The sequence below is a fragment of the Henckelia pumila genome, chromosome 4 (genome assembly GCF_033568475.1).
Source record: "Henckelia pumila isolate YLH828 chromosome 4, ASM3356847v2, whole genome shotgun sequence".
NCBI lineage: Eukaryota > Viridiplantae > Streptophyta > Magnoliopsida > Lamiales > Gesneriaceae > Henckelia > Henckelia pumila.
The window spans coordinates 159,089,133-159,109,140 of record NC_133123.1 but is presented as its reverse complement, the minus strand read 5'-3'; the positions used below and the strand labels follow the sequence as shown (position 1 = coordinate 159,109,140).

The following is a 20,008-nucleotide window of genomic DNA, read 5'->3' as shown; positions in this document are numbered from 1 at the left end:
AAAGGAATTTCCAATATTTTGAAATAATTTATCAAGTTATAGAAATATTCAAACTTTTTCAAAATTATTCAAAATTCCGATGATTTTTTAAAATTAAAGTAAATAATATCTCTCTCGATTAGGAGAAGGGTTGAAACTTAATGTTCGAGTGGTATACTTAAATTTTTTTTTGTTACATCATTATCAATAGTCATAAATTTTTATTTTATTTTATGTAAAAATAGTTATAGTTTTTGATATAACGATAAACACACAGTCTAATAATATGGTTAAAATTTTTTATCTCTAATTGTTTGTAATACCTAATATTTTATAATTAATCAACTTAAATTTTATTTATCTAATCATTATTTACTCACAAATGATGATTATTTTTCATTATTTGAAACGGTGCAAACAGTTAATAATAAATTTTTTGAAGACAAATATTTCTTTGGAAAAATGTATATTTTTTTGACAAGAAATTTGTAATTTTATTGAACTCTAGAAATGTAGAAATTACAAGTTTAACCAGCCAATTCGAAAAATTTCCAGACACTGAGAAAAATGTATATTTAAAATATAAAACACTCACTTAATTTTATTTGAAATTTTGTGAATATTTAATTTATATTAAAAATTCATAATATCAAATATAATTTAGATTTTTTTACCAGTATATATTGTTAATTGTTAACGACTAAAAATCCTGAACAAACATTTATCGTTTATTGAAAGAAATAATTAATAATGAGAACAAAATATTAATTTTCCACCACATTTTGTATATAATAATAATTTTTTTCCCATTAGATTACTTTCTTTGTAAAAATAAAATATTATATACAATAAACAAAATATGATATTATACTTTTTTTATTTATTACCCATAATATATTACATTAGATTATATATATAAAAAAATAATTTAGAGCATCAAATCGTACGGCTTCCACGTTTCAAAGTGTGTATTATAAAAGACAGTCATCCTCCATTTTCTCCCACTCCATATTGCTTTCTCCTTCCGTGAAATCCGAGGGAAGAAATGTCAATGCTCAGCGAGTCGCCGTCCGCCGCCGTTGGCGGTGGTGGGAGTGGCACCGTCGGCTGTGGGGGCAGCGGCGAGATCATTCTGTTTGGTGTGAGAGTAAAGGTTGATCCCATGAGGAAGAGCGTGAGTATGAATAATCTCTCCGAATACGAGCCGGTCAATGGTGATTTACCTAAGCCGGCGGCGGCGGAGGACGGTGGCGCGGCGGGATACGCTTCGGCTGATGATGCTTTGCCGCAGCCGGTTCACGGGAATCGCGAGCGTAAGCGAGGTCGGATCTATTGTTTGATTTTGGCTTTTTTTTTAAAAAAAAAATTTCCAGCTATCGTTTGGGGAAAATTTTTGTTTTAACTGATTGGATGATCTTCAGATTTGTGTTGTGAATGCTCTGATTATCTGATTTTGGTATTTGGTTTTGAAGAATTGATCTGTGCTATTTGAAATCGATTAATTGATAGATTTAATTCCTTTTGTTATGTGATGTTAATCCCTAATAAATTCGTTGATACAATCAGCAAGTTTTTGATGGACTGATCTGACGTCCTGTTTGTTGGAGTTGGGTACTTTGACATCTAAAGCTTGAACAAAATCTGTATTCTATTTTTGGTGTGCAACGGAAGTTGATAATTTTCTTGATGGATCAAAGATAACCTTTTAATTTCATTATTTAAGATGATTTTCGTGTTTTTGATTCGTTAAATATAGCTGATCCAAATATTACTTGTGTGTGCCTTGCCTATAGGAGTCCCATGGACAGAGGAAGAGCACAAACTATTCCTTGTTGGATTGCAGAATGTTGGGAAAGGGGACTGGAGAGGAATCTCTAGAAATTATGTCAAGACTCGCACACCAACTCAAGTGGCTAGCCATGCCCAGAAATACTTTCTCCGCCGGAGCAACCTCAATCGCCGCCGTCGCCGAACTAGCTTATTCGATATCACCACCGACTCGGTAATTTCTTATAACCTTTGTATCCACGTGCAAGCGTTTTCTGTCTATGTTACAAGATAAAGGAAATAGTGAATTTGTGATGGATTCTATGAAGCTTATTTAGTTCTTTTGCCTAAAGTATGTTTACCATTTATTAGTTTTATGCATGTTATGGTGTTTGTTCTAACTTCTAAGCAATTTCCTTTGAAAATTATATTGGGAGCCATCATTTCTTGCTTTTGAGAAACATAAGAGCCTATATGATGCTAAAAGTAAAGAGAATTTTCTGGTGCTTAAAATTGTGGTTTGCAAGATTCTGCTTTTGTTTTGAAGACTATTTTATAAATCTGGACGGGAAACAATATTTTTCCTCATTTTGTTTCAATGTTCTTTGGATTAATGTCACATTTTCTATTTTCTCCTATTGTGATAAGGTCACTGCAATGCAAATTGAAGAGGACGGTGGCCACCAAGAGTTCCCTGCTCAGCCAGTTCCACCACCACCAGCCGCACTATCTGTGCCTTTAGCTTCCAACATCAACGGATTCTCTACCGTTCCTTTCCCAATTACCGTCGGCCCGGTTATGTTATCGATGCAAGGTGGCAACCCAATGGGAAATCCAACTCCATCCCAAAGTGATCGAGTGATGAACAAGTCACCAGCAGCAATGCTCCAAATGCCAACTTCTTCAACAATGATAGATCTTAACTTAAATCAGCATGTGCCGTTCGAGCGCTCACCGATATCTCTGAGGCTGTCCCTCTCATCCGGACAGGATCAGCTCTCGACAAGGGACGACTCAGCATTCCAGGCGATCTCGAGCTTCAAGAACGGCGATACCCTCATCACTGTTACTTGAGAGACAACAAAGCAATTGTGAATTGTGATAATAATATTTGAAAACAGATAATCCATCGTAATTTAGAAAGATCTGATCAAGAAAACTAGAATCGTTGAGTTTGAAAATACATCAATTAGGCTATTAATCCGCATAAAAAATCCATCCTTTTTTTTTTTTTTAAAATTTTCCTTCTCATTGTACAGAGTGAAGAAGTATCAATTGGTGTCTTGTTTCTTGTTCTATGCTAATATTTTAGATTCTTGCTTGTTTTGTCTCCTTTTTTCTTTGTGGTTGAGAATAAAATAGAGAATTATTGGTACCCTCTCACTTGTTGCTTTCACTTGGTAGGGTTTTATTCTTGGATCATTAATTAGCGTATGGGTTTGGTGCCACTATGAGGAGATTTTTTTTTTTACATCATTCAATGAATGTGGATGAGATTAGGTCTCGTTTTCCATTTATTGTGGAGATAAGTTGTGGTAGGACCATTACTTCCTTTGGGTGGTGCACATAGTACCTTACATTATCTAAAGATGCAATTGAATGACACGATATTGCTTTCTTGTGTGGGTGCATTACTATTAATAATTGTGCCTGCTTATAGGGGGTATACCAATGACAATTTTGAGCCCTAGGGGTGATCAAATATGGATTGGTTGGTTTTTTTTTTAATCGATTTTGTAAAATTATAATCCCAACCATTAATAATTACAAACCAAACCTAGATTTCGATTTGGGTTCGTTGGGCTTGGCTTGGATGATCGATTCACAAATCATATATATGTATTTCATTTTTAAATATAATTTATTTTTAAAAAAAACTAGCTATCATAAAAAAAATAGATATCAACAAAGGAATATATATATATTTTTTGAAACAACAAACAAAGGTATATTAAACCCATTTAATGATGTTGAGTAGCAAGGCATCTCCATCGAAGAATATGTCTCCTGTGACTCGATGTGAGACTGAGATGACTTAATTTATATCTATAGAGAAAAGTAATATTTTTGAGATAGAAAATAATATTTTTTTATGAGTTCATCGAATCAGAATTAATCTATCTCATACATTAATCCGTGAGATGGCTTTTAGGAGTTTTTGTATTGGTCGAGATAGTCGTCGCTTGTTTCCTAGGTTAAAATTAGTTTTTGTACTTTTTTATTTGAAGATGGGTTTTGTACTTTTTTCGTTGGTATATTGAGGTTTATTGGACGACTTATTTTGCTTCCCCAAATCAAACGAGGCAATATAAGAAAGCGAATCTTATGTAAGAAAATATTTCATTATTTTTGAAAGGGATGCCTTGAATTCCAAGATATACGACGAGAAAATTATCCACTAATTATTCCTCATGGATGGATCAAATACAGTCTTTTAAAACAATCTATTTAAAACTAACACAATTGAAACTTTACAAATTAAAGTGTTGCAATTTTTGAGGGACATTGAACAATTTCGAATATAGCCTAAAATTCAAAGAAAGAACATCTCCAATGCACCCATTTTGAAGTTGTAACAAATCCAGCAACCATGCTAAGATCATCATCATCAGCGTCAAGGCATGCAGCGCCGCGGCGTTATAGAGGGCAAACATTCTTCCGTCGCAGCCAACTTGTGATGCAATGTAGATGATATTCATGGCCGCAATTCGATCGTCTCGTCGTCGTTTTCTTTTTCATACAAATCATCGATTCCCAAGCATATATTGCCTCCTACCTGGTCTTCCTCCCTAGCTACTTGCATGTCCTCGTCTTCAAGTCCTTGCATGTACATCTCTTCGTCTAGCATAATACAGAGTCAATATACACACACACACACACATTTATGTTTAAAGAAAAATATAGCAATATCTCGTAACTGTTTTTTTAACAATTGTTTAAACAATTTATTTTAATATCATAACATAAAACAAGTTTCTTACTTGTTCTTGGAAGACAACACAAAGAATATATCATCTCCTGCTCCATGCTGCACAATTCTCCCAATTGAACTGGAGAAATTACAGAGAACCATTTTCCGGGATTAATTATCGGAAAGATGGACGAAAAAATGGATTCAATAATTGATCGTCGCTGACGGACTTGTTGATCGATCGATGCAGAAGAATTCGTCGAACAAATCGATTATTGCAAATTAACCAGAGATTCAATCAAGTTTGTATTTATCTTTTCGAATACAATCTTTTTGTACTCTCTAGTTACGTAGAGGTTACAGGCTCTATTAAACTAGGAATCTAGAAATCTTCTAAAATTTTTTTCTTTTCAAACTACATTTGTTTGTCTCGTTAAAAAATATTTTTTTTGATCTTTTTATTATTTATTGTATTGATTTACAAGATTTATGTCGAGAGTCTTAATTATATGCTATATATTTTCAATTTTTCAATAATATTTATGATTTTATTTAATATTTTACTTCGAACTTTTTTCCCCGTATTTGGCCAATCAAGTTGAGTTATTGGAAAACAGTAAATTTTAATTCTTCAAAATATTTGATGAGAAATATTTGATCTCTTAGTGATTGCGTACAACAATATATATCATTTTTTTTAAAAAAAAAATGAATTCTACTGGTTTTAAATAACTCAACTTGATTGGCTAAGTGCGAAAAAAAGAGGGAAAAATATTAAACTAAAATCGTAAATATTATTTTAAAAGTAAAAATTTCTCTCTTACAATTATTTCAACGTAAATCTTGTAAAACTGAATAGGGATGTCAATTCGGGTCGTTCGGATGAGTTCGGATTGGGTTGACGGCAAGGAATTGCTAAAAAATTCAACTCGAATAAATCTAAAAACAACCAACTCAAACCTGAACCCGATCAAACCAAACCAACTCGATTTGATTTTTTTTGTTTTTAACAAAATAATTAAATACACACAATAATAATCAATATATTTTTATTTAAATACATAATAACAAAACGATTTTTTTTAAAAATCAAAATTTTACAAAATAGTTATTAGATGATGAAAATCTATGATACAATAGAGAAATTATCTTTCAAAGATACAACATATAAAAATACAGTCAATTTTTCTTAATTCTATATAAAAAAATAAGTGAAAAAAAATTGGATCACCGAGTCTATTTTGATATCCCTAAAACTGCACAATAAATAATAAAATAAAAATATTTTTTTCATTAAAAGTTTTTTTGAGCAAGACAAACAATTGTAGGTTGAAAAGAAAGAATTTTTTAAAAATTTATGATACAGTTTCCTAATTTAATAATGTGTAACCCTCTATGTTAATACTCAATATACAATCGTTATCTTTGTCGAGATTGTCCTAGTTTTTTACTAGGTTAAAATTAGTTTTTGCACTTTTTTTTAAATTTTTTTTTTTTATCGAAGATGTTTTGTCCTTTTTCTTGTTGATATGGTTGAGATTTAATTTAGTTTTGCTTCCCCAAATCAAATGAGGTAATATAGAAATTAAAGCGAATCTTATGTAAGAAAATATTTCATTATGTTTGAAAGGATGCCTTGAATTCAAGAAATACAAGAGAAAATTATCCACCAACACAATTGAAACTTAAAAATAATCTATTTAAAACTAACACAATTGAAACTTATACAAATCAAAGTGTTGCAATTTTTTGAGGGACATTGATCCCATTTACAATTTCGAACATATAGCCTATAATTCAAAGAATTAAAGAAGATCTCCATGATATCCATTAAAAATTATCTGATTCAGTGTTGAAGAATTTCGAACAATTCTAGCAATTCCATGCTAAGATCATCATCAGCGTCGAGGCAGAGCCACGGCATTACAGAGAGGGCAAACATTCTTCCGCCGCAGCCAACTTTTGATGCAATGCACATGATATTCATGGCCGCAAGTCAGAGTCGCAATCGTCTCCTCGTCTTCGTCGTTTTCTTTTTCGGACAAATCATGTAGGCATACCACGCATACATTGGCTTCTACCTCGTCTTCCTCCCTGGTTTTCCTTGTCTTCAATTCCTCGTACATCTCTTCGTCTCGCGACGTGTTGGGATTGGGATCATGAACTATGAACTCCGGGGCATATGGATTCAAAGAAGTAATCTCCGGTGCGTGTGGATCCAATGAACGGAACTCCGGGGCGTATGGATTCAGAGAACTGAACTCAGGGGCGTGTGGATTCAGGTTATAATTATTATAAAGTTGGTCTCGATGGATGCGCCACGTACGAGGCTGATCAATCTCAGAAACTGTCGTCGGTCGCCGAGAAGTACTCGTGGGAGCATGATCATAAGTTGGATACGGATACTGGCCGGGGTTGTTGATGCGGTGCTGGATGATCCTATGGACAACAGAAGACAGAACGATCATCCGCAGGTCGCGAATTCGCAAGTACGCCTCGAGTGTGCCCCGTGGAGGCTGGTACGCCATTGGAATCAAGAATTTGAAGCAGTTTGTTTATTTGATTGAAGAAGAAATATTTGAGAATGGTTGAATGAGATGTTGTGATATATATAAAAGTATTTGTTAAGAGTTCTTCTAATGGGAATAGCATACCAGGAAAAAGCGTAGTATTTAATAAGGTAATTTAGTTCTTTTAGTTTGTGTAAATAAGGTAATTAGTTAATGAAGGTAGTTTTTAATATCATGGTGCGATTCTAAAACGCGTAGTATTGATTAGGATTAGGATTGCTTTTTAAAATTTTTTTTTAAAAAAAATTACTAATAAACTATAACAAACTTACAAAATTTAAATTCTGTAACATTCTAATCGAGGTCGGATCCAAGTATAAAATCAATAAAACAAAGGGCCAAAAACATGGTAATGTTTATAAAATAAATTACGGCCATAATTTTTTTTAAAAATAAAATATGGTCATAGTTTGGATATTATTATTATTTTTTTAGAAATATATATAAAGTTATAACCAATGTCAATGTATATGTGCTTGTTTGATAGCAATTTATATTTTTCGATCTTCTCAAATTTTCTGTTACTTTTTTTTTTTTAAAAAAAAAACTCCTGAAAATCACCGTATTTTTTAAATTAAAATTTTTAAAAATTATTTATTAAAAACCGTTACCATTTCCGTCGTTGTGGTCATTATTATTTCGTTAGTATTTTGTTAAAAATAAAGATGATATAATATCTTATTCCACATGAGTAAAAAATTAATATTTAAAGGCCCCGTTTGGTTTGAGTGATAAGATAAATAATATATAGATAATTAATGTAATGTAATAAAAAATAAACAATAAATGATAGTGCATATAGTACTATTTGATTTGATTGATAGATTATAATTTATTTGATTTGATTGATTGAATTTTATATAAAATTACAAAATTAACATTTTGTCCTTTTAACAATAAATAAAATATGAATAATATTATTTATAAGGGATAATATAATAATTTAAATTCAATCATATGACTATATTACAAGTCCGATCCCACAACTAATTAATAAAAGCATAAGATATCGGGAAAATAACTTTGATGCAAAGATGAATTAATACACCAAATATGAAAATTTTGATTCCTTACAAGATTTCACTTTGAATCCAAAAAAGTGTTTGTATGAATTTATTTTAAACAATTTAAAAATGTTGATGTGTTATTTATTATAAGATATTTTTTTTTCAAAATTATAAAAAAATGATACAATATTATGAAGTAATCTATATTATATATAAAAACAAGAAAGCATGCTAAAAAAAGAAAAAAAACATTTTCCCGCCTAATTGTTTTTTTTAAAAATAGTAAAAATATTGCATAGAAAAAAATAAAGATATTATTGAATTTAAACTAGGTAAAGATAATATTTAAAATAAAACAAATATTATATTATAAGTGATAAAATATGTTATCCAAAAATTTTAAAATAAATACGAGTGATTTATTTTTAAAAAATTAAAAAATTATTTTCTTGATTCAACAAAATTGAAATTTTTTCTAATAGCTGGTGTTTTGACTAGCAATTATGTATATACACAAAAAAAATTAAAAAACTAATATTATTAATCTATATCTATATATCTATATAAAAGCAGAAAAGTCTACTAAAAATAGTTTTTCGTCCAAAAGTAATTTATAAAAATAGTAAAAATATTATCATTAATCATTAAATTTGAAAATAAAATATGGTTAAATTTTAAAGTATAGATAGAGATAATATTGAAGATTAAAAAAATAATATTATGATTGATAAAATATTTGATTTAAAAATTTCAAAAATATATAAAAATCTGATTTAATTTTAAAAAAATTAAAGTACTATTTATAGTGATCAAACAAAATTTCATTTTTTTTAATAATGTGGTTGTTTTGTATCTATCTATATATATATATATATATACATATATATAAACAAAAAAGTCACATAAATAGAAATAAAACAAATTTTCATGCCCAAAAGATATATTAAAAAATAGTAAAGATATCATAAAATTAAAAAATAAAAATAATATATTATTTAATTTAAAATTATAGATAGAGAAAATATTGAATATTCAAAAAATAAGATAATATTATAAATTATAAAATATTTGATCTAAAAAATTTAAAATATAGATAAAAATACAATTTAATTTTAAAAAATTAAAATATATTTTATTTTGATCAAACAAAATTTAATTTTTGCTTTTAGCGTTGGTTGTTTTGCCCAATAAAACGAAATTTGTACACCAAATTTTACAACACAAGAAATTATATATGAATTTAATATATAAAAATATCATGTTAAATTAGATACAAAATATCGCGATAAAATAGCAAAATTTCAAGATATTAATATTTTACATATCATTGTACATGATATTTGTTATACCTTTAGCAATTTTTATATATAAAAACATAAAACTCATATGCAAATATTTAAACCAAAATTTTGAAAATATAAGTAAAAAATATGATTGAATTAAAAACAAAAATCAAAATAGTCTTTCTACAAAATTTAAAATTTTCCTCTTTTTATAAAAATTCGACAGATTTTTTTTAAAAAAAATATTTTTCATTACTAAAAAAAATTGAATAAAAATTTGATAAAAACTCTTATTATTTAAAAAAGTTTAATAAAAATTAGTGATATTCTATTTAATCTAGAAATTATAAATATACATAAAAATACGATTGAAAAAATTTAAAATATTATTTTTTTATCAAATAAAATTTAATATTATTTTTAATAGGATGATTGGTTTGTCTATATGCATATGTAGATATATAAAACAAAAATATTCAAAAAAATATAATGTTATGAGCGATATATTATTTAATATAAAATTTTATAATATAGATAAAAATATTCCTGAAGTTAAACTAAATTAAAAATAAATTTTTTTGTGATAAAAAAATTAATTTTTGTTTATATATATAAGATGAAAAGATTTCTAAAATATAAATTATAGTATTTTCAACCGAAAAATTATTTTCGAAAATAGTAAAGGCATTATCATCAAATTTAAAAATTTAAATAAGATATGATTGAATTTAAATCTATAGATAGAGATTATATAAGATATTCAAGAAAATATTATTTTGATTTGAGTGATATATTATTTGATTAAAGTTTTTTAAAATATATATAAATATACGATTTAATTTTAAATTATTTTCATTATAATACTTATAATTGTTTTGTTTATTTAATTTTATATAATTTATATATTAATTTTTTGTTAATATAAAAAACATTTTATACTAATTGTAAAAAGTTTAATGTAACTTATATTATTAAAATATTGTGTATATATATTTTATTATATTTATTTTTATATTTTTATATTTCAACTTTTAAATTTTAAAATTTATTTTAAAATTTAAAAAAAATTATATTTTTTTTTTGTAAAGAATACAAATATTGCATGCATCAAATTTATAATTATTGGGTAAATAAATCTCTTAGAAAATAACAAATTTTTTAATACAAATATAATATGAAAAACTAAAATATTAAAATAAGACATTTATAAAAAAATACGGGTGAACAAATTTACACACACACACACACAGATATATATATATATATATATATATATATATATATATATATATATAAACATATTAGAAAATGTTAAATAACTTATTTCAATTGGTTAAAACTGTTTTCTAAAAAAATTTTCCAAAGAAATTTACAAAAGTTTTAAACTCTGTCAAACATCACTCCTACCACAATGAATTTAAATTGATTCCAATAATATAAGGATTTGAAATCTATTGTGATTACCTCAATTGTGGTGTAATAAATATCAAGTTGAATTTTTTTTAAAAAAACTTAAGCAATGAAGATATATTTATATCCATAGATTTCAAATCATTTAATCTAATTCAACCTTAATTTATTTATATTTTAATTATTTATTCAAGCACTCATATTATGTCAATAATTATATAAAAATAACATTCTGTGCATCGCACAGGTGAGAATACTAGTTTAAGTAATACATGTACAAAAATAGTTTTAAAATTTTATCAGAAATGTTAAACCTTTATTAAAAAATAAAATTATTTTTTGAAATAAAATAAAAATATTTATATTTTAGTTTAATGTGAAAAATAGGTGGCTGCAAATTTTGTAGGTTGATGTAAAAAATAGGTAGGGGCATGGTGAATATTCGGGTCCCGACCGAATATTCGAGATCCTAAATGTTCGGGACCCGTTGTGTAAGGAGAGAATATCTTGATAATTTTTTTCACGTTTAAAATTTTGTCCAAAAAAATTGTTATATTATTTTCTTAAAAAAATAATATTTAGAAATGTATATGTATAAAGCAAAAAAAATATTAAATTTTTAACATATAATATTAGAATATTAGGAATAATTTTTCAAGATTTTTTCAGAAGAATAAAAAAAATTGTTACTATTTTTTTGAAAAAAAAAACTATATACGAACTTATATTTTTTTTGACAGATATAAAATTATATTTTAAAATAAGTAAAAAATAATTGTTTTCGAAAAAAAACTATATACAAACTTATATTTTTTTATAGATACTAACTTATATTTTAGAATAAGAACAAATTCTTGAATTAGAAAATTTAAGTGTATAACAAGATCATTATATATGTTTTTGATTAAATTTGATGAACATACAATTCTAAGTATTGTACGCATTAATAACTTAGATAGAATTTTTTTTCACGAAATGTGTTGTTCATGTCCAACCCAATTTCACATCAAAGGTTGTAATTAACATATAAAAATTAGGGCTGGAATAGGGTCAGGACCTGTCCCGTAACCCTCCTACCCAATTTTTATCCCGAAAATAATCGGGAAATTTTTATTCTCCTAACCGCGTACCCGACACATTTCGGTATCCGAATGTTCGAGATCACGTGGGTAGAGAGAGAAAATCCCGAAGTTTTTTCCATATTCAAGATTTCATTCCAAAAAATAAAAAATGTGATTATTTTATAAAAATACTACTTATAAAATTATATTTCTAAATAAAATATATAAATATTAAACTTAAAACATAAAATATTAAAATAAATCGGATTAATTCTTCACGTTTTTGTCAAGAGAAAAACATCATATTGTTCTCGGATAATTATTAATAAAATATTCGTATACAAATTACTAGATAAATATGTTAAATATATTGTTAAATTGCATCTCTTATTCTACATATTTGTTCTAATTATATAATTATAAATATTAATTAATTAAATTATTTAATTTAATTTTTTATAAAACACACAAAAATAAAATGTCTTTTTTTTGATTCTACAATTCGATCATTCAAACAATAAATAATTATATGAATAAGTCCACAATTAATTGTTAGAAAGGTTGAAACCCAATAATATTTAGCTCAATCTATTAATAAAATATATTATAACATTATTTCGGGACGGATGGGGAATCCTTGTCGGGATAAAGTTCTATACTCCATCACTTTCCCGATATTAATCGGTACTGGAAATTACCAAAAATTATGGTCGAAAAAATGTTGGGTTGAGAATTTTTTGGGACGGGAATGAGATGAGATTCGAAAAGGGTCGGGATTCGGGAATTTTTGCCACCCCTAATGAAAATTATCATGCATTTTCACATTTTGTTGAAGGAGAACATCAACTATGCACTTTATTATTATTGATAAAATGTTCGGGATACAACTTATATTCAAATTACGAGTTAAAAAATAAATGTTGTTAAATAGATGAATGAGAGAATTATATATCTTATTTAGCATATTTTTTATAATAAATAATATTGATTGGATCGAAAACGATGTGTAGAGGGAGTGAACACACACTTTTAAAAAAATTTAAGATACAATAGCTCGGTTTTTGAAATATTGAGCACCGATGAATTAGACCGAGTTTGGTTTCAAAACCAAGCGAAAAATAATCGAAATAATCATTCGTAGAAACTGATTTATTATTTTGTAAATCATTTTAAAAAGATGCAAGTTGATATATGAAAACAATTTGGTTGAAGCATTTTATCAAACACTTTGTATGTAATGAAGAATACATAAAATGCTTCAACAATGGATCTTAAAAACCACTAGCATAAGTAAAATAAATGCGATAAATAGACCCAGATTTGTTTATGGATGTTCCGAGATTTCAACAATTCCTACGTCACCCCTTCTTTTCTTCTTGGAATGATATCTCTAGAAAACTTTGATTTATGCAATCAATTTGTACAAACCCATTCCGGTTTAGGACTTACCTATCGTTTAAACAAGAACTCCTAGCCGCTCAAATGATTGTAGGCCGCAACCTCACAATTCACATAATGTTTAACGTCTTTATGTCAAGACTAGAAACACAATCTTTAACGACTTTATGTTAAGACTCTCGCTCAAATGATCTATGAATACATCTCTCGAATATGTGAGTGAATTGGTTTGGTGTGATGAACTTGACAGTGAACACTTATCTTTCTTCTTGTTCTTCACACTTTGGGCTTTGCTCTCAATCTAGATGATTTTTTCAAGTAGGCTGCCCATGCTTTGAATCTCCTTCAAAATCTTATGTTAGATTTTCAAGATGTTGTATTTATAGGCTCCAAGAGAGATATAAACGTTAGACCCATAAATAGAGCCGTTAGATTGTTTTTGTACTGTTTTCGGAGTACTAAACTGATCTTCGGGGTACGGTAACAGTTGAGCAAACTTTGGTTTTGTAGCAGTTGAGCGCACCTTCATTTTGGATAGGTAAAATGATCTTGGAAAATTTCAGTTTAGGAGCGAGACTGATTTTGGGGCATTTTAGTAATCATATGATCAGTTTAGTGTCATATTTCTTGATTCGTTGATTTCTGGGCAAAGTGATGAAAATAAAAGTTGTATCCCTTGATCTTAGCTTTCCATAGAATCATGAATCACTCAATTTCAAGTTTATATGCCAAATTTGAGCTCAAAATACCAGAGCTGTTCAAACTTCAATTGAACACAAAATCAGTTGAGTGCATATGATCAGTTTGGTGCCATATCTCTTGATTCGTTGATTTCTGGGCAAAGTGATAAATATGAACATTGTATCCATTTCTCTTAGCTTTACACGGAATCAAGAATTACTCAATTTAGATTTAATATGAGAGAGCTATGCTTGATACATAAGATTGTCATAAATTCTTCTCTTAGAAATTCAGTTCCAAACCAGTAACTTCAACGCATTTTAGCATCTCTTCAGGATTCTTCTCAGTCTTAAACTTGTGGATATTATTTGTATATCATTGTCTTATCTTTCCAAATCAGGGTGAATCGTTCCATTCGGATAATCAAGCTGCAATATATGACCAAAATACCAGAACCGCTCGAGGTAAACTGATGGTGTATTTTCTACTAAACTGATCGGATTCAGTTTTGTAGTGTGACGCCAATTTTTTAACGCCCAAAATTTATCTTAATTGACTTTATTTGAGATAATCAGAGATTATAGAAGTTGAGGGTCGATTTGATTTTGATAAGGGACTATTTTGCAATTTTTGGATATTTCAGGGACTAAAATGTAAAATTGGGATTTGTTAGATATTTAAGAAGGCTTTGAATTCTTCTCCTTCATTTCCTCCCCCCTCCAAGTCAGTTTCTTCCATTTAAGACGCTTCCCAAGTTTTTCAAGCTTTCAGATTTTGGTTTATGCTCGATCCGTTCGTTAGAAATTAAATCTGAAGGTGATTTAGCGATCACAACATTGAGAGCTTCGTTCTATCGTAAGTATTTCTCCGATCAGTTGTACTTCAATTTATGGATGTTGCTAGAATCGAATGAATTTCGATTATGTTGTTCTTGAGCTAGCTCTTATCGTTTATTCTCTGTTAGATCGGAATTAGAGCGTTGTTCGGATTTGTTACGAATTTATTGTTGATTTTCGAGAATTTGGGTTTTGAGATTTGTTAGTTTTGAGTTGTTATTGATGTTGTGATATTGGTTTGAGTGTATTCGATGTAATTACTAATTACTGCTGTCTGTGATTTTGGATTGATCAGAATATAGCCGTTATGCCGCAAGTTTGAGTTGTGGACTATAGTTTGGCTTGAGTTTATTTGAGCCGTATTCAGTTGATTTTGAATGTCGATATTGATCTCGAGCCTTTATTAATTATTTTACAGACTCGTTCAAAGGCCGTTGAGTTGCGAGGTTGCATGAGTTGAATCGTTTTGAAGATTTAAGCCGAGTTGAAGCTTGTGAAGCATCAAAAGAGATATAAGACTGTAAGAGTGGGTGCCCAGTGAGCCAACTGTGTGGCTATGGGCTTTGTTGACTCTTTGTATAAACAATCTTTTGTTTAATATTATTTACACTTTTATGGCAATGACTTTATATTACTTCATATTGTTATATTGTGATATACTATTGTTGTTTTGATAAAGACCTTGAATATACTATAGTGTATGTAAGATGTGGTAGAACATGGAGATGTCTATCATGAAATACATCTTATAGTCACTGTATATTCTAAAACCGTTCCTAGTCGATTGAGCCGTCCGATAATAAGGATAAGGGTCGCTCGAGTTTGAGACTAGCATTTGCGATGCGGAGTACCACGTTTCATTGGTAGGGAACATGGAGATGTTCGAAGCATGCAAATGGATATTCATAGGATGAATAGTCGAACTACCCTATCCGGACTTTCCAAGTGGTTATCACTTATCGAGTGGATAAAGTCCGCGGTTTTGGTTGTACACCACTAGTCCTTACGACTTGAAACATCATGGAGACTCTATATGCTAGTACTGTGCTTTGACTCGTTTACCGACTCTGAGGGGGTCATCAGGTGTCGAGATTGGGTACAGTTACGACACATATAGGAGTCAATGCATTGTTGTCAAGGATTCACCACATACTTGCGAGTGTGGATATCCTATGCGATCTGAGGAGATATTAGTGTGACAAATCTCTGGCCAGAGTACTTGATGTGATTTAAGAAATGGTTTCTTAGTAGCACATGCGATGTCACTAATTTGATCTTCAAGATGCATTGCATAGTTATCGAATCTTGAGCGACTCTCGATATACCAATGGTTGTTGATTCGATCGGGATATTTGGATGAAGGGACCGTACTGTACGCTAACCAAAATCTACTGGTTCTTGTAGGCACTATCAGTGATACCTAGGGAATCATGGGGCGATGTTGCTAGGCGCTTTACCATGATTCGTTGGGCAAGTCGGAAAGTGTTGTTCCGAGTCACAAGGAGTTGTGAGCCCACGGCTAGCTGTATCCCTGAACCATTGAGGGTCACACAGTGTAATGGAGTTTTAATCCCCGTTGAGATAGTTAAATTTAAAGAGTTAAATTTAATGAACTAAGGAGTTGGACTTCTTAAATAAGAGTAAGGGAGTAGGATTTCCTAAAATGACATAGGGATGGACATTTTTGGAAACCACTGAATTCGGATTCAGGAAAATTTATTTTGACTTTAAAACGTGCAGAAATGGTTTCTGTGCACATTGGTGAAATCGTTTCATCAATCGGAGTCACGATGAATTTTATATTAATTTCTGAACGAGTGGGCTTTGCTTGTCGGGCCCCAGCTTATGACTAATGGGCCCTAAGGTGTTAGTGGCCTGCATTATAAATAAGTTATTTCAGTGCAGAAATTACACACGATAGCTCATAATTTTGAGAGAAAAAAAATCGAAACCCTAGCCCCTCTCTCAAGCTTGGCCGTCGCCCCCCTCCCTCTCTGTCTGAGAAATTCCGGTCTGTGATTTTGAATCGCAGTAAGGAATAACGAATCAAATTCGTGTATTCTCTTCGCAGAAAACTTCTGATAGATTTTCTAGTGCAATCTATCAGAGGGATTAAACCTCTGTTCGTGGACCTGATTGAAGGCGTTCATCGGTTCCAGGGAGAGACAACAAGAGCAGAATTGTTCTGTTGGTGTCCATTAATCTCGTTGCGAGATTTGAGGTAAAATTTATTTAATTGTTATTTAAATTTTACACACACGTAATTCAATCGATGAACGGTTGATACCCATACCATGGAAACGTTCCATGAAAAATTTTTAAACTTCCGCTGCACCGGGTATCAATCGTAATTGGTCTGGGAACTCGCCAGTTTTCCAACAGTGGTATCAGAGCCAGGTTGCTCAGATCAATCGATTGAATAATCAATTGTACAAAATTTTTGAGTCTCGGTTTATGAAACAAAATAAATATTTTTAATAAAAAAAAATTTTTTCGGGGCAAAACCCGGGCAGCGATTGGATCGCTGCCCGGTGGGGCAGCAATTGTTGCTGCCCGGGCGGCGCACGGCGCCGCCCAAAGGGGGCGCACAGCGCCGCCCAAGGCGGCGACCGTCGCCGCCCAGGGCGGCGCACGGCGCCGCCCAGGGCAGCGCTGTGCGCTGCCCAGCGCAGCGCTGGGCGCTGCGCAGGGCAGCGCTCGGCGCTGCCCAGGGGCGGCGCTCGGCGCCGCCCAGGACGGCGCTCGGCGCCGCCCAGGGGCGGCGCCAGGCGCTGCCCTAAGGGGGCAGCCGGGCTGCCCCTGGCCCGCGCCCCGGGTGCGGGCCAACCCGGGAGTGTCCCGGGTGGCCCGCTGGAAAAATTAATTTTTAATATTTTTATTAATTTTAATATTTAAAATTTTATTTTTGGTCCGGTCAAAAATTGTTTTTGATTGGTTCACGAGATTTCGGATCGAATTGTTCGAGTCCGTAAATTTTAAAATTGATTTTGGATAAATTTGAATTTTTGGAAAATTTTAATATTTTATCCGTAAATTGAATTTTGAAATCAATTATTTTGGTACAATTGATGATAAGATATGATCTTATGATATATTAGATAAAATATGATTTTATTTGTAAAATTGGATTTTATAGATAAAATATGATTTTATTTGATATGGAGATAAAATATGATTTTATATGTGAAATGTGATTTTATATATAAAATATGATTTTATCTTGTTTAAATTTGAATTGCCACAGCATGTTATCCAATAAATTAATTTTGAATTAAATGTTATTGGATAAGGATGATCGATTAGCATTGACCAATTTTGTAGGTGTATGTTAGGAATTTACATTTTGTCTTTATTGTTGTTGGTTTTATTAATGGGCCTGGTTTATGGCCCGATATGAATGTCATATGTAATAAAAGTGGGCTTGGTTTATAGCCCGTTCCCACCCCCTAAAAATGTATCCCCTACTTGTCATTGTTATTTAATTGTAAATACATTAGATTTAGTGGGAGATCAAGATTTGAAGATGGTGGGCCCAGCAGACAATGAAGACTGAAGAAATGTAAATTGGAAGCATATGTAATAGGATTGCATTTGCATACTGCATATTACCTAGGATTGGACTAAGACCCGTGATTGGCAACCACGGGTCAATTAGAAATGGAATCGATCATCCTATATAATATGTGATATTATGATTGTATGCATGTTTAGACATAAATTGCGTGAATCCGGCAATGCATGCAATAAATTAAAAATGATGAGACAAATATTTTTATAAATAAAATCCCTCATTTTAAATATGATTTAAAATTTATATCAAGATAAATAAAGGAAATTTAAATATTGTTTAAATGTTCCTACCTTCCATCAACGGTCAATGTATGTGATGCTACCCGCGGATACGGTCCGGCTCATATTATTGGGGGGGCCCGTTCGTCGGAAAGCTGTACATTGGATCGACAAATGTTGTAAGTTGGGTGGAACTCCCATGGGATCGGCTCATATTATTGGGGGATCCACATGGCGACCGTCCATCACAACTTAATATTGATGGGTCATCTTGACATGTCACTTTAAACGGCGTCATATTATTGGGCCCTTATTGGACATGAGGTAAATACATGGGGGTTGCTTTGGAAGCAATTGGGCTCTACCTTTTGAGAATTATGGTTGGCTGATATTATTCGGGACCATAAGTTTGTCAATTGGACTCCATGTTCTCACTAAGGAAAAAGTTTCCCGTTTTCACTAGAGGGTGGTGAAATCGTTAAAATAGTGGGAGTGAGATTCATAAAATTAAATTCGCCTATTTTATGTCTTAGTAAATTGTTAAACAATCATTGATATATGTCTGTTTTTCCTTTTCAGTATTTCATACAATGAATTCGCGAAATCCTTTATTCTCGATCCTCGAACAAAACAAGCTGACTGGCGCCAACTATACGGAATGGTTCCGGAAGTTGAAGATTGTCTTAACTTCGGAGAAAATGCTCTACGTGTTAGAGAAAGCACCTCCGAAGGAAGCACCAGCTGACATAAGTCCGGAGGAATTGGCCAAACTTGATGCATGGTGTGACCATGACATCAAGACCAAATGCTATATGCAAGCCTCGATGTCTGATGAACTCCAGAGGCGATTTGAGGACACGGTGAATGCTGCTGACATTCACACGCAACTCAAGGAACTTTTTGGGGCTCAGTCGAGGGCTGAAAGGTTCTCTACTGTTAAGGAGTTGATGACGTGCCGCATGCGTGAAGGGACTTCGGTCCGTGATCATGGGGTACGAGTGATTTGGCTCATACAGAAGTTAGCGACCCTTGATTTGGTGTTGGAGCATGAACTCAATGTGGACTTGCTGCTTCTATCTCTTCCTTCTTCATTTGATGGATTCGTGATAAATTTTAATATGAACAAGATAGAGGCCACCCTTGAAGAGATGGTCAATATGCTCGTTACATATGAATCCACACTTAAGAAGGATAAGCCAGCTTTCTTGGTGGGCTCCTCATCTTCTGCTAAGAAGGGGCCAAGTATGAAGGGCAAGAAACGTTCTGCCCCACCCAAGAAAGTGGAACCCGAGAAGAAGCAAAAGACAAAGGCTTCA

At 31.2% G+C, this 20,008-nt stretch overlaps 1 protein-coding gene across 1 annotated transcript; it reads left to right on the top strand.

The window, feature by feature from the left end:
* Nucleotides 1–984: 984 nt before the first annotated feature.
* On the top strand, nt 985–3,121 carry LOC140863758 (transcription factor MYB1R1-like). Its single transcript, XM_073267400.1, has 3 exons — nt 985–1,301; nt 1,773–1,981; nt 2,395–3,121. The coding sequence occupies exons 1-3, from the start codon at nt 1,025–1,027 to the stop codon at nt 2,818–2,820; spliced, it is 912 nt and encodes a 303-aa protein (XP_073123501.1). The 5' UTR covers nt 985–1,024; the 3' UTR covers nt 2,821–3,121.
* Nucleotides 3,122–20,008: the final 16,887 nt, after the last annotated feature.

Bases quoted from the DNA above. Each gene is read 5' to 3' on its own strand.
- LOC140863758 (XM_073267400.1), top strand. From the start codon at position 1,025: ATGTCAATGCTCAGCGAGTCGCCGTCCGCCGCCGTTGGCGGTGGTGGG. The intron at 1,302-1,772 runs GTCGGATCTATT...CCTTGCCTATAG, and splicing joins GAATCGCGAGCGTAAGCGAG to GAGTCCCATGGACAGAGGAA. The intron at 1,982-2,394 runs GTAATTTCTTAT...TATTGTGATAAG, and splicing joins TCGATATCACCACCGACTCG to GTCACTGCAATGCAAATTGA.